This window comes from Carassius carassius, chromosome 43 (assembly GCF_963082965.1).
Source record: "Carassius carassius chromosome 43, fCarCar2.1, whole genome shotgun sequence".
Taxonomy (NCBI): Eukaryota; Metazoa; Chordata; class Actinopteri; order Cypriniformes; family Cyprinidae; genus Carassius; species Carassius carassius.
Genome location: NC_081797.1, coordinates 9,213,485 through 9,229,502, shown reverse-complemented (window position 1 = coordinate 9,229,502; position 16,018 = coordinate 9,213,485). Strand labels below are relative to the sequence as shown.

The following is a 16,018-nucleotide window of genomic DNA, read 5'->3' as shown; positions in this document are numbered from 1 at the left end:
ATGATCATAATAACGCTTAGCAAAAATCTGTCATGACAGCAGTTAGCTTAAAAGACACAATATAAACATTTATGCTAATGTCTGCTAGCGCTCCTTGTGTTGAAAATGCCTAATTGCATTGTGTTTTGAACTTTCATCCCTTCCTAATCAAGCCAAAATCAATCTAAATGCCATTTTTAAATGAAACAGTTTATATTTAAAGCCGTTTGAGAGGAAAGCAGTCTGTTTTTACTCAAGTAGCGCCTAGTGAACAAAGAGTTAGCATTAGCTTCAGCGAGCAGTTCTAAAAGAGGTTGTTTGTGGATTTTACAGCCTGCGGGAATGTACTTTACCATGTCACTCATTCATTTACACGTTTTACATCATGTGCGAATGTGTGTGAGTCTGCTCTGTTCCTCCTGAGCCCCTTGTGGACCCCTCAGGATCAGTAAACAGCCGTTAATCCGAGTTGCCAAATCCCCTCTCACCTATGGCATACACTGTGTGTTTATTTTTAAGCAGCTGTTGGCTAACGTTTCGTTCATTAACACTGGTGCAAGAAAACAAAAAGCTCTTTTACAGAATGCTAGGAGATTTAACTTCACAAGCAAAAGAGGCAGAGTTAGAGCTGTGATGCTAATACAGCGTTGCTTCATTTACTTTATCCCATGATCCTCAGGGCTTAGGCTTTTTGAAGCATTTTAGATGTGTGAATATGTGTGTTTGGACATGCCTTAGAGTAACGGTAGCAGCTGTTTGCAGACTTTGTTGATGTTGATGAGTCTGTTTCCTCAGGTGAGGACTCTGAAACCAAGAGGCTACGTACTGTGAAAAATATCGCTGATCTGAGGCAAAACCTGGAAGAAACCATGTCCAGTCTGCGGGGGGCGACTCCTTTCAGTCACAGGTAAGAACATTGTAATGATTTTATTTTTGCTTATATATTTTGTGTGTTTCTGCCTGCTGAAAGTGGTCAAAGTTAGTTTTTCTTATCTAAAATATTTAGTTTCTTAAAGAGATAGTTCACCCAAAAATGAAAATTACCTCATGATTTACTCACACGCAAGCCATCCTAGGTGTATATGACTTTCTTTTTTCAGACGAATCCAATCGGAGAAAAATTTTATGTCCGGGTTCTTTCAAGCTTCATAATGGCAGTGACTGGTGTTTGAGATTTTGAAGCCTAAAAAAGTGCATCCATCCGTCATAAAAAGTGCTCCACACGGCTCCGGGAGGTTGTAATTATTAGTTGTAAAAGCCTTACAACTCAAATAATGTACACGTTTTAAGTGAAGTGCTTTTATAAAATTGTAAGCTTCATATTTCTGCTTTTAAATCATTAAAAAACTTGCCCTTAATGTAAGTGCCACTTTGTAACTTCCATTTTTTATTTTTCAATGGAAACTAGAGACGAGTCTAAAATGGTAATCAACCCGAAGGGAGTCCCACTAGTGGTAACTGCTTCTCATTGCACTTTTTCTAGTTCATGGTCAGACTCTAAATGGCTTCAGTTCAGTAGGGTTGAAGTACAACATGACATTAATTATGACTGGGAACAGAGATCACAGTACAGTTCAGAAAGCTCCCCATTGTTTCCGGGTGTGTGAACCCTTTTATCTCTGGGGGTTTGCAAACTGTTAAACTCTAAATGGCTTTGAGGAAGACAGTTTGATTGGCATTAGGAACTGATTTGGGGGGTGCCGGGTTTTTGTTCTTTGCTGTGATCAGTTTGATGCGTGTCTCGGCCTTCCAGGGTACAAAAGCTGCCGTGAAATCGGCTGGGGAACCCTAGTGCCTGTTTATACTGGACAAAAAGCTTGTTTTAATATTCCAATGAAACAAAATTTTCCCAGAAACTCAGTGATGCTTTTACTTTTTGCTTGCTTTAAGAGAAATCTTTTTTTTTCTTAAAGGGATAGTTCACCCAAAAATGAAGAAGTCATTATTTACTCACCTTATGTCATTCCAAACTCTTATTGTTTTATTTTCTTTGGTGAAAGAATATAAATATTATATTAAATCCTTAAAAAAAGAAAACCTTACAAATGAGAAATGCTGCTGTTTAAAGGCAAACTGAAGTGTACATTAAAGCTAAATAGAAAGTTAATAATAATAATGATGATGAAGATAATACAAATGACATAATTGCTGAAACCTAAACTTCAATTTAAAATGAAATAAAATTATTATTCTGTAACAGTCTAGCAAATAATAAGTTGTTCAATTACTGTTTGCAATTAAAAAAAAAATGTAAACCTCTTCTTTGACATGTACTATTAACTATTTATTGTGTTTTTTAATAATCTTTTTTTGGGGGGGGGGTCATTTTTCAGTTGGTGGTTGTCAGTGGTGTTAAAAAATCTTTCTTCACTGATTAAAATAAAATAATTAAGACAAAGATGAAAAAAAGTCAAGATGTTAAGAGAGACCACCTCTTATGGGAGAAAATGTGATTTAAAACTTGTATGTCTGAAAATATAAATGGTTAATAAAAATAATTTTTGAGAATGACCCTGCTGTTCATTCCACTAAGTGACAGAGTATAGGGACAAACTCCAAAATTGGTCCACAAAACTATTTTAGATACAGGAAAAATGTACATTCTCAGCTTTATCTTCTGTACCAAAGTGGCAAATAGCCCATGAGACCTATAGTTTACACCATTCAAATACCATCATTAACTTCTGATATCTTTCCTGTCTGACTATGACCTGCCAGCACCCTGGAGACGACCTTTGACAGCACCGTAACTACTGCAATCAATGGGAGGGCTTTGCTTGCCCTCAGTTCCCGCCCTGCTTCGGCACTGCCATGGCGACTGGGTTCATCCAGCCCTCGCCTTCAAGCTGGTGATGCCCCCTCTTCAGGAAACGCATTCGTACAGCATGGCAGTGGCTGTGGGCAGCACACACACAGCCATCAGACCTGCACGCACAACAGAGTCCACTGTGCCCTTGAACTCTCAGAGAAGGTGGAGGAGCTGGAGGGCGTCGCCATGGAAACAGCGGGGTACATGAGTGATGGAGACGTCCTGGGCAAGAGCATGAAGATGGATACTGTCACCAGTGGGTGAGTGTGGTTTGATGGTGTGTTTGAGTGTTACATTTGTGTCATCTACTAAAAAATAGTGTATGTCGTGTGAGCGGAAGCAATGCCTCCATCGCGATATGATTGGATATGACTTGTTATGATCGGATGTGATTTGTTAATGCGATAAATCCTGCCTCTTGTGTTCGTGCATGTTCAACATTCACAAATCAGTCTGAATGAACCGTATAATGGCGTTAATGACAAGAGTACGTTTAAAAGGTAAGTAAACAACTCACACACTTAGATACTGTATAAGTATTTTCCATCAAGTATATTACATCAAAATAAGATTTAAAATGGCATAAAAACATGATCTGTGGGAGTTTTTAGTGAGTAATCAGCTTGGTAAAATGTAAGTAAATCTCCACGTCTGTGACCAATATGAGCCTAAAAATTAAAAAATAGTTAAAAGTTAACTTTTAAAAAGAGTGGCTGAACATAAGTTCGCAAATAAAATATGTTGATTAAATTGTTACTGCATTGAGTTATTATTTTGGAATAAATATAAAATGCTTAAAAACACTTAGTTGATGAGATTTATACTTGGCTTTGGTAAATACAATATTGATTACACTGTTTATTAAAAAATATAAAATAGAATTGTGTTTTATTTTTCTGATAAATGATGCAGGTAAAGTACAGGTAGGAATGCATGTCTGTACACCTTCCTCTGGGTGGTGCTCTTTTGCTAGTCCTTTTTTTCATAGTATATTGTGAATGAGTTACTTCCAAACAACTCACAAATGTTATTATAACCATTTCTTTTTAACCATAATTTTCTTTAAGATGACAGTCATACTTGCAAAAATACTGTAGCTTTCATGGTCAGTATAACAGTCCACAAAAAGTAAAAGGCTTTTTAAAATTTTGTTGATAGTTACAAAGATGTATATAATGTGTAGAAGTTATAATGTCCATTTAGCACTATATATCAGAAGATGCAGTGTGTGTGTGTGTGTGTGTGTGTGTGTGTGTGTGTGTGTGTGTGTGGCTCGACGCGCCCTGCGCTAGATTCCTACTGTGTCCCATGAGCGGCTAGCCACAGCTTTTTAGCATGTAATCATGTAATGCCGATCCAGCTTTCTTTATTCCCATCGCTCTTTCATTGTGTCGTTCACTAGGAGCTCTGCCAGTATTGCTTGCATGCTGGTATACTGGTGTGGTTTGTGGCAACGTGCAAATTACAGTATGTGTGGCTGAACTCTGACCCTTGTTTTGGACCATGCAATCACAAACCAAGCTCGTCTGCTTCTGTATGTTGCTTGAAGCAGCTACTGACACAAATGTGTACATTAGGGTATCACTACTGTGCAACAATACTTTAAAAGCCCCTAAAGCTTTTTCATGTTAGCAGTTATTTTGTTCATATGTCTGTCAATAGGACATGAAAACGCAACATGTAGCCTGTGGTAAGAAGACGGAAGTCAGGGGTCATGGGAAATATTCATGGTTGAATCCTGAGAGTGGGTGAATATCTGAAAATGTGCAACCTTTTGACCCTGTGGAAGAGATATGAGGTTACATCCAAATTTGGAAATGCGACGAAATCACAGCACAGCACATGTAGCAGTGTACACACAGAATCGTGCATAATCTTCCCCCAGTCCTGTTCAAACAGGAATCAGACAGGCACCTTTTATTGGATTCTCATATTCCTTCTGCTCAGTGCTGAATACCAGTAGAGTGATTCTGTCACCACAAGAAAATCTTTGCGAGACATTTGATCATAGTTGAAAAAGCTTTTAAGCCCAATTACTTAGACCATATATGGATGGATTTTGAAGCGCAGTCAACATTGGGTACTTACAGCAAATTCTGTTTCTAAAACCTGATGCTTTGGTTTGGATTAGTGCCTTTTTACTAGCTTAACTTAGTTACATTTTTGAATAATCAGACAACATACAAAGCATTTAACAATGTTTTGTGGAAGATTATGTAGAGAGAGTATTGTTTATATCCATCAAGAATCAGTTTTATTTTCTTTTTTTAGTTCAGTTTTTTTTTTCAGTGAGGTTTTATTTGTTTTTAATGTAAATTTGAATTAAAACTGAGTAAATAATTGGCAGGAAAACAGTTAGAAACATTTAGAATGAAAAACAATTTAATTCATTCATAATCGATTGTAATGTCAATGCTATCTTTTTTATTTTTTATAAAACATTTATTTTATTTTATTTGTAAATCTGAGTATATAATTTGTAGGAAAAAATAGGATCTGAATCAGTTTCTACAGTGATATTTGAAATGTGTATGCTATTACTTAAACTAAAAAAAATATATATTTATTCATATGCAAAAACTGTTTAATAAAATAATTAAATATAAAATAAAATGTTATTAAGTTGAAATCTAAAATAAAATATTTGTAGTAAACGTGTAGGATGGGACCTGATTATTTTATTTTATTGTATTTTTATTATTTTTAACAACTCTAATTAATTTGTCGAGAAACATTGGATGAGAAACAATTTAATCCATTCACAATTGATTGAAATGTAGATGCTATTTATTAATAAAACATTTATTTTTTATGTTATTTGTAAAACCTTTTAACTGATTTGTATAAAAATATGCAGATGATTTCTAATGATTTAGAAATTGAAACAATTTAATTCATTCATAATCGTAGAAATGTAGATGCAATATCTTGGTAAAAACCCATTTTATTTTATTTATAATTTAAACTTTTATAAAATATTTACATGAAATATTAGTACAAAACAAGAACCGATTGTTTTATTTTATTTATTAATTTTTCTGCCTATTATCATGTATTCTTCCTAGCCTATTTTGCCTTGGAAAAGTCAACAGAGAGTATAGAAAGTGAAAATTTATAAAAACAAATATTTATGTTCTAGAAAATAGGAGTAATTTTCTTACTTTAACGTACAATGTCTGTCAAGACTGATGTTGAGTGACTTGCAGTGGGTCACCAGGTCAGGGCATATGAATAATCTCACTGGGGCAGAGTGTTTAACTGGTTGAACTAATGTTAACAAGTTTTGTTACTCAGTAACCAATGTTAAACACAAGCCGTTGTTCCCAGTGAAACACATGTCAGAGAACTAAAGAATAGGAAATATTGTCCAGTCATAACATTAAAACGCAGACACTATTCACAATCATAGATAACCTCTACAAAAAGTACAATGATGTTGCTATAGTTCAGTGATCATATCAGATGGTGGTGCTACGATGCATTTATTTACCAAATTCATGGTCTGTGACAAGAGGATATATGCTAAAAGAAAGTACATTTTAATCATTCAGTTTAATTGGTATGCTAAATGGTCACGTGAATCTACTAAACACATTTACAGTTCTATTATAGATTTACAATAAACAAAATAGACCAATTTAATATCTTCGCCCCACTAGTTGCTAAACCTTTGATGGATGTTTTGAAAATGATGATTAAGCAACCACACGACTGTGAAATTCATATTTACTGACTTCAGATTTTTCTGCTCTGAATCGCACCTGATGATTCATGTACTGTTTAATTACCTGAAGTGAATGATTTAAATCATTAGTGTGGTGTGTTCCACCTGCCCGGCAGGTTAGTCAGCCGCTCCGGGTGTCACCTGATTGCTTCACCGCAGGAAATAAGAGATTAAGCTAAAGGATGCGTGTCTGTTAAGACATCTTCAGAATCTGTGAACATCTGCAAACTTAACAACCAAAACTAACTCACTCCCATTACAATCAACAAAGCTGATAATGGGAAAATGCTTAAGAAGGTGATAGTCAGAAAGTGTTAATGTTACTTTATGTTAACATTTATTAGATTATATTAGATTAAACAAGATGAAACACACACACACATTCACAAATGCATAAGGTATCTAGAATATGGTGCAGGTAAGGGCATTAATATTTGCTTCACAAGTACTGATGAACAGCCAAAATGCTAGTAATATGCTTGCTCATATAGTTAATAGTAAGAACTGATCATTAAACTAAAGTATTACCTTATATTTTTATTTTTACTGTACTTGTATAAACAGGACAATTTAACAGTAAAAAATGTATTTTACAGGACAAAACATGTCATTTTCTCGTTAAATCTAATAATAAATATAGTGAAATAGTTTAGATTCTACCACATAATTTATGTTCAAAATAATGTTTATATTATTTTTACCTGGACATTAAATTTACTTTCAATTACATGTTGTTGAAATGCATTCACCTCTTTATAGAAAAAAAAATTGCTTGAAGAATAACATTTAATTATATAATATTAGTAAATTAGAATTTGGGAGTTTGTTCGTAATTCATCACGTGGCCTTCTGTAACACAAAAAAAAGATTATTGTAAATAAAACGAAACAAATGTATTGATTAAAATGATTAATTATATTAAAATTATTATAAAACTAAAAATTAATTATTATTATTATTATAAAAATTTCCAGGAGAAATTTTTTTTGTTTTTGTTTTACAGTGCAACAAGATGTTATTCAGTATTATTTTGTCCTATGGCTGAATTTGTAGTTCTGCTGTGCAAGAGGTGCATCTGTTATATGGTAAAAATCATATTAACCTGAATCATCGAGCTTATCTGGAATTGGATCACCCTGTCATCAGCGCTGTTCTTCCCCTGCAGTAGTTTTAAGTGTTTGGTTAATAGTGCTTGTCCCCAGAGGGAAAATTACTCTTTTTTTGAGAACCTGTTTAGAACATCCGCTTAAATGGTTTAAAGGAGTAAACACCCATCCACCTAGTGCCTCAGGTTAAGACAACTGTCCCACAAAGCTCACCTGTCCACTTCTGCCTGCAGTCCAACCCACAATTGCAGTGCGGTGTGTCCTAAGGGATATTAAGAACATGGATAAGCACTTATAGTAAGATCACAATATCACACCATAAGAGTCAACAGACACGGTCATGTAAAACCAGCTAGACTTTCTTGATGGTCGCAGTCCTAGCTTGTGACCTTTGGTGAGCTGAGTGAATATTTTGACCTGAATGCTGGTTTAGGTATTGTTGGTGTTAAATTAAATGAGGCACTTGGTCTGGTTTATACAACCCGAATTCCGGAAAAGTTGGGACGTTTTTTAAATTTTAATAAAATGAAAACTAAAAGACTTTCAAATCACATGAGCCAATATTTTATTCACAATAGAACATAGATAACATAGCAAATGTTTAAACTGAGAAAGTTTACAATTTTATGCACAAAATGAGCTCATTTCAATTTTGATTTCTGCTACAGGTCTCAAAATAGTTGGGACGGGGCATGTTTACCATGCTGTAGCATCTCCTTTTCTTTTCAAAACAGTTTGAAGACGTCTGGGCATTGAGGCTATGAGTTGCTGGAGTTTTGCTGTTGGAATTTGGTCCCATTCTTGCCTTATATAGATTTCCAGCTGCTGAAGAGTTCGTGGTCGTCTTTGACATATTTTTCGTTTAATGATGCGCCAAATGTTCTCTATAGGTGAAAGATCTGGACTGCAGGCAGGCCAGGTTAGCACCCGGACTCTTCTACGACGAAGCCATGCTGTTGTTATAGCTGCAGTATGTGGTTTTGCATTGTCCTGCTGAAATAAACAAGGCCTTCCCTGAAATAGACGTTGTTTGGAGGGAAGCATATGTTGCTCTAAAACCTTTATATACCTTTCAGCATTCACAGAGCCTTCCAAAACATGCAAGCTGCCCATACCGTATGCACTTATGCACCCCCATACCATCAGAGATGCTGGCTTTTGAACTGAACGCTGATAACATGCTGGAAGGTCTCCCTCCTCTTTAGCCCGGAGGACACGGCGTCCGTGATTTCCAACAAGAATGTCAAATTTGGACTCGTCTGACCATAAAACACTATTCCACTTTGAAATAGTCCATTTTAAATGAGCCTTGGCCCACAGGACACGACGGCGCTTCTGGACCATGTTCACATATGGCTTCCTTTTTGCATGATAGAGCTTTAGTTGGCATCTGCTGATGGCACGGCGGATTGTGTTTACCGACAGTGGTTTCTGAAAGTATTCCTGGGCCCATTTAGTAATGTCATTGACACAATCATGCCGATGAGTGATGCAGTGTCGTCTGAGAGCCCGAAGACCACGGGCATCCAATAAAGGTCTCCGGCCTTGTCCCTTACGCACAGAGATTTCTCCAGTTTCTCTGAATCTTTTGATGATGTTATGCACTGTAGATGATGAGATTTGCAAAGCCTTTGCAATTTGACGTTGAGGAACATTGTTTTTAAAGTTTTCCACAATTTTTTTACGCAGTCTTTCACAGATTGGAGAGCCTCTGCCCATCTTTACTTCTGAGAGACTCTGCTTCTCTAAGACAAAGCTTTTATAGCTAATCATGTTACAGACCTGATATCAATTAACTTAATTAATCACTAGATATTCTCCCAGCTGAATCTTTTCAAAACTGCTTGCTTTTTTAGCCATTTGTTGCCCCCGTGCCAACTTTTTTGAGACCTGTAGCAGGCATTAAATTTTAAATGAGCTAATTAAGTGGTTAAAAGTGTAAAATTTCTCAGTTTAAACATTTGCTATGTTATCTATGTTCTATTGTGAATAAAATATTGGCTCATGTGATTTGAAATTCCTTTAGTTTTCATTTTATTAAAATTTAAAAAACGTCCCAACTTTTCCGGAATTCGGGTTGTAGCTGCTTTGGTTTAAAAGTTTTGTGTGTGTGTGTGTGTGTGTTTCTTTTATTTATTTTCATATATGCATATATTTATTCTAGAAATATGCTATATTTATATGGATTTGTAAGATTTATATTTTTTTCTGAAAATATAGTTGTGTGTGTGTGTGTGTCTGTATATATGCATGTATGTTGTGTATGTAAAAAAAAAAAACTATCCATGGCAAGATCAAAAATGATGTGGGCTGATTTCTTGAGACACTGACAAATGTATGTCTTTCCTCTGTTTGTAGTTTATTGAATGCATTTGTTATGAAAGTGAACGTGCAGACACAACATGCCGTTAAAGGAGCCGGACAAGTGTAGATTATATATAATCAGACGGTGGCAACATCGTGTAAAATATTTGCCTTTGTTAATACGTCTCGCTACATATTTAACTGTAGCATTTCACAAGACGGCCTGTTAATGCTTCATTTAAAGATAAGACTTTGCATTAGACCTGCAATTTGTGTGCTGAACCAGCATTTATGTGTGTCTACAGATACATGACGGACGGAGGTCTCAGCCTGTACTCCAGAAGGGTTAACCGGGTCTCAGATGGAATGAACAGCGTGAGAGGGACCGTTCACCACTTTAATCCCAAGAGTCAAGATGATATTGATAGGTAGGACTTAACCTTTAACCTTTGTGTTACCTGCACTTACTCACTTTGTAGACTTTGTTTTTCTTTTTCTGATGATGTTGATTGCCAGAGACTGTTTGGTACCTGAGGATTTCAGATGGGCAACAGAGTTGCTTTTGTTTCCTCACAAAGGAAGAGAGTGATCATTGTCTTCATCAGTGCCAAAGGCAACAACAGCCAATGGATCAGTTTAGAAATACATTCAGTTCTTTATGCCTGTGTTCTCACGTTCGGTGTGCCTTTGTCCTGCAGGCCCTGTGGCTGTTTAACGTCCCACATCCCTCACTGTTTGCGTTGTGTCTCCTCAAATGCATCAACACTCTTTGTGAACATGTAAAACCGTCTGTGTTTTTACTAAACACACTCTGAGCTGACAGTGGTTGACATATTTATGATTAAAAATGTCTGATGAGCTGTGAGTCATTGGTTAAGAATAGAAAGATGTCTGAAATGTCAGCTTGAAAAAAGGAAATGAAAAATGTAGAGGTAGAAAACAAATACATGAGAGAGGATTTGGAAGAAATGGGCTAAGAAATGATATGAAAAGGCAGTGGGTGGGGAGGTAAGATGATGTTGCAAGACTGCTACTGGAAGGATTGGAGCTGAAAGAAGCCTAAAAACAAGAAAAATTGCAAATTGTTTTCTTTTTCCTAGTATATTTGCCAGAGATTTTGTTAGTGATCATCATAAGCTGCCGACTGATGACATTATTTACTCACCTAGATGCTGTTCCAAACTTTCTTTATTCTGTAAAACACAAAAGAAAATATTTGAAAAATGGCCATACAATGAAAGTCAGTGGGGTCCAATGTTGTCAGGTTCTGTTATTAAAAATCCTATTAATATTTTACGTAGGGAACAGATTTTTAGCTAAATCTAGTGTTTTGTTTTGCTCTCTCCTCTGTGCTTCCACATTCATTACTTCCCACTGGAGCTTACTCTACACATCCATCATCCACTGGAACACCTCTTTCTTTGTGAACACGCACACAACAGTTAACAGAAGCTAGAAAATACAGTTTATAAAGTTTAAAAATCGATATTTTTCTTACAAAAACACACAGATTCAATTCAGAAGGCCTTTATTAACCCACCAGAGCTGTGCGGAGTACTTTTCTATGATGGATGGATGCATCTTTTGGGCCTCAAAATCTTAAACCCCATTCACTGTTATTATAAAACTTGGAAGAGCCAGGCCAGTTTTTTTTAAATATAACTACTATTGTATTCATCTGAAAAAAGAAAGCCATATACACCTAGGGTGACTTGAGGGTGAGGGAGGGGTAATTTTCATTTTTGGGTGAACTGTCGCTTTAAGTGCACAGTTTTGTACATTATGTATGTACAGGTCCTTCTCAAAAATTAGCATGTTGTGATAAAGTTCATTAATTTCCATAATGTAATGATAAAAATTTAACTTTCATATATTTTAGATTCATTGCACATCAACTGAAATATTTCAGGTCTTTTATTGTTTTAATACTGATGATTTTGGCATACAGCTCATGAAAAACCAAAATTCCTATCTCAAAAAATTAGCATATCATGAAAAGGTTCTCTAAACGAGCTATTAACCTAATCATCCTAATCAACTAATTAACTCTAAACACCTGCAAAAGATTCCTGAGGCTTTTAAAAACTCCCAGCCTGGTTCATTACTCAAAACCGCCATTATGGGTTAGACTGCCGACCTGACTGCTGTCCAGAAGGCCATCATTGACACCCTCAAGCGAGAGGTTAAGACACAGAAAGAAATTTCTGAACGAATAGGCTGTTCCCAGAGTGCTGTATCAAGGCACCTCAGTGGGAAGTCTGTGGGAAGGAAAAAGTGTGGCAAAAAACACTGCACAACGAGAAGAGGTGACCGGACCCTGAGGAAGATTGTGGAGAAGGACCGATTCCAGACCTTGGGGGACCTGCGGAAGCAGTGGACTGAGTCTGGAGTAGAAACATCCAGAGCCACCGTGCGCAGGCGTGTGCAGGAAATGGGCTATAGGTGCCGCATTCCCCAGGTCAAGCCACTTTGAGCTACAGAGAAGATGCACTGGACTGTTGCTCAGTGGTCCAAAGTACTTTTTTCGGATGAAAGCAAATTTTGCATTTCATTCGGAAATCAAGGTGCCAGAGTCTGGAGGAAGACTGGGGAGAAGGAAATGCCAAAATGCCTGAAGTCCAGTGTCAAGTACCCACAGTCAGTGATGGTCTGGGGTGCCATGTCAGCTGCTGGTGTTGGTCCACTGTGTTTTATCAAGAGGAGGGTCAATGCAGCTAGCTATCAGGAGATTTTGGAGCACTTCATGCTTCCATCTGCTGAAAAGCTTTATGGAGATGAAGATTTCGTTTTTCAGCACGACCTGGCACCTGCTCACAGTGCCAAAACCACTGGTAAATGGTTTACTGACCATGGTATTACTGTGCTCAATTGGCCTGCCAACTCTCCTGACCTGAACCCCATAGAGAATCTGTGGGATATTGTGAAGAGAAAGTTGAGAAACGCAAGACCCAACACTGGATGAGCTTAAGGCCGATATCGAAGCATCCTGGGCCTCCATAACACCTCAGCAGTGCCACAGGCTGATTGCCTCCATGCCACGCCGCATTGAAGCAGTCATTTCTGCAAAAGGATTCCCGACCAAGTATTGAGTGCATAACTGAACATAATTATTTGAAGGTTGCCTTTTTTTGTATTAAAAACAATTTTCTTTTATTGGTCGGATGAAATATGCTAATTTTTTGAGATAGGAAATTTGGGTTTTCATGAGCTGTATGCCAAAATCATCAGTATTAAAACAATAAAAGACCTGAAATATTTCAGTTGGTGTGCAATGAATCTAAAATATATGAAAGTTTAATTTTTATCATTACATTATGGAAAATAATGAACTTTATCACAATATGCTAATTTTTTGAGAAGGACCTGTATATGTTTTTTCCAGATTTTTTTATTTTATGATTCAAATCAAAGTTTGTAATGTTGTGGTTTACCTCGTAGAGGGTTGATTTGGTTAATGGCTTTCCACTTTCCAAGACTTAAAAAAGAAAACCTATAGGAAAAATGATTGGAAAAGATACTTCCATTACCAAGGTGGCATAAAAAGTGGTTTGGAATGACATTTTTGGGTGAACTATACCTTCAAATGTTTCAAAACTGAGCTCTGACAGTCCTGTCCTGCAAAGTGGTCTAGACTTAGTCTGTAATCAAAAGTCTGACTCTTCAAGACCAGACTTGCCCTGTTCTTGATGAAGTCAGTGCAGAACATCTCTCATATAAAATGGCAGTCGATCAAAATGTTGGCATAAAATAAGGAAAGTCAGACAGATGACCTAAAGACAAGCCCTGTAAGATCCACTGTTCTCCAAATAAGGTCAATTTCTTGAGCCCAGCCAGGTGTTTTTGTGGGATTCAGTGCCCAGTACCTGTCAAGATATCGTCTTAGTGCCCAGATTGATACAGGTGAAGGAGGGATGATCTTAGAGCTTGTGAAATGTAGCTCTGGGGCAGGAATGGCGAGAATCCAATGGGAATTCCTTTGCTGTCTTCTTTCTTACTGGAAATGCTTGATGTCATGTATAATTTAGTGGATTCATTCTCCGAAGGCAGCTGGTGTAAAAAAAGAGTGTTTTCGTTCACGTTATTTTCACTTGCTTTGTCATCAGATCTGCCAAAACAAAATCCAGGTCGGTGCAGAAAGATGAAGCGGTGCGAACTTTAGTGATGCATCCTTCCAAGAGCCACTTAAATTCCAATGATAAGGGAGCTGTGTTCGTTTTAAAGTTGGATTGTGTGGATGCTGTAGAAGATTATTTTGATTAATTGCGCTTTACTGTAAAATTCGGTCAAGATTCCTGTGATCAGAACACAAGCCAAACTCTCTGGTGATTCAATTCAGCTGATGTCTCAGATGAACCATCAAGGTTTGTCTTGTTTTGCTATGACTATATTTGTCTTTCAGATAATAAATTGTATTTATTTGGTATTTTGGTCTGTTTAGTATAACTAGAATCGGTTATTGGTGTTTTTATAAATACAAAAAATAAATGTTATTTATTTATATTGGATTAAAATAAAGGTGTTTAGTAAATTTTATTATACTAATATTTATAATTAAAAAATATATATTATTCTTTGTTTAGTAATTCAATGCATTGGTCAAGAATGGATATTTAATCATTCCCCTTATTTTAGTACCCTTTTCCATCATCTAATGCTCACTTAAAATTAGCTTAAACACTGAATGTAATCTTTAGCAAATCTCAAAATCAATATAACATTTTCTTTCTGTTCATTAGAATATTTTAGCTTTTAAGATGAATGATTTTAATTTTAGTGTTTTATTTTTTATTTGTTTAGACAAAAATTAATAGTATATATTTAAATGTCAGTATTTAGCTTTTTTTTCCACATAACTGATACCTTCTGAAGTCTTTTTATTGATCTGCCACATAATGTCCATGTCCAACATTTTTTGCGGTACAGAAAATAGGACCTCCTCCTTTTTATATAATTTTGCATAGAAATGCAGACACATTTTCAAAAATGACAGTCGTATCAAGTATGTGGTGTCTGAATCCCTGTGTAGTTTCCTGTCGGTGGAGGGATGTCCATGTTTTAGGTCTGTGATGACTGCTACATTGTGTTTGACTGTGTAATTTAGCTGAGACAGTTCAAACACGGCTCTGAAACCTGATCGGGGCGTCTCGCCCTGAAGAAAAGGGCCTGGGGGCCAAGTCTGGACTGAAAGCAGAGTCCTGGTCAAATCCACACCCACACACAGAGGAAATGTGCAATATTGCACTCTCACATCTGTGGGTCAGTGGTTTTCAGTCCTTCATTTCAATGCATATGAATGCCTTTGGTGTGAGGCATTCAGTCAGATCAGTTTACATTACTGTACCTTAAACACTTCGGTTTGTAAATAACCTCTATGTTATGATTGTCAAACTTATGTCTTACAGCGTACTTTATACTTTAATTTGTCAGGGTGGGCTAAGTAGCTGAATACTAAATATGCATTAATTTGTAAACCGGGGCAGTCGTGGTTGTGATGTCAAACTAGGACTGGGTGATGCAGTTGAAAAATTATTTTATTTAAATCTATATTTCAGTCTTTTGATTATATATTTTGATATTTGATATGATTTAAAAAAATTTAGTTCATTCAAATACTTGGCCATTGTTACCAAGTAAAATCAAATATCATTTTTTTTAACTTTTTTTTTCATTGTGCATTTTGTTTATTCGCTTTTTTCTGTATCATGTATTGTTTTTGTTTATTTTATATCCTTCATAATTTTTTTATTTAATTGTGCATTTTAATTACTATATGTTGTTTGATGTTATTTATATTATTTAGTGTTAGAATTTTATTTGATCATTTAAATATTTTTTGTCATTTATATTAATATATTTTTCAGCTTTCTGATGACATAAGAAATATATCCTGATCCTTTTTTTTCCCCACGAGGAAGCATCATTTCATCCATATATAAAATTATAATTTCTATAGACCTGCATAATGAAAAGAGATGCTTACCTGTAAATATATATATATACTTTTTTTACAAAAGAAAATTTAAATATGAAAAATTGCACACAGACACTTTTTTTTGAGTATTGGCAAAAAAACGTTTGAACTGATTCAAAGAAAGA

The 16,018-nt window shown here is 35.9% G+C and overlaps 1 protein-coding gene across 4 annotated transcripts in view; it reads left to right on the top strand.

Annotated features, from left to right (window-relative positions):
• The window catches only part of nav2b (neuron navigator 2b), a 65,241-nt gene that overhangs the window by 13,814 nt on the left and 35,409 nt on the right, over nt 1-16,018 (top strand). For all 4 annotated transcript variants that reach the window (XM_059536740.1, XM_059536737.1, XM_059536738.1 and 1 more), the window contains 3 exons: nt 775-886; nt 2,698-3,048; nt 10,228-10,350. In XM_059536740.1, coding sequence (XP_059392723.1) covers nt 775-886; nt 2,698-3,048; nt 10,228-10,350 — 586 coding nt within the window. The remainder of the gene's footprint in view (nt 1-774; nt 887-2,697; nt 3,049-10,227; nt 10,351-16,018) is intronic.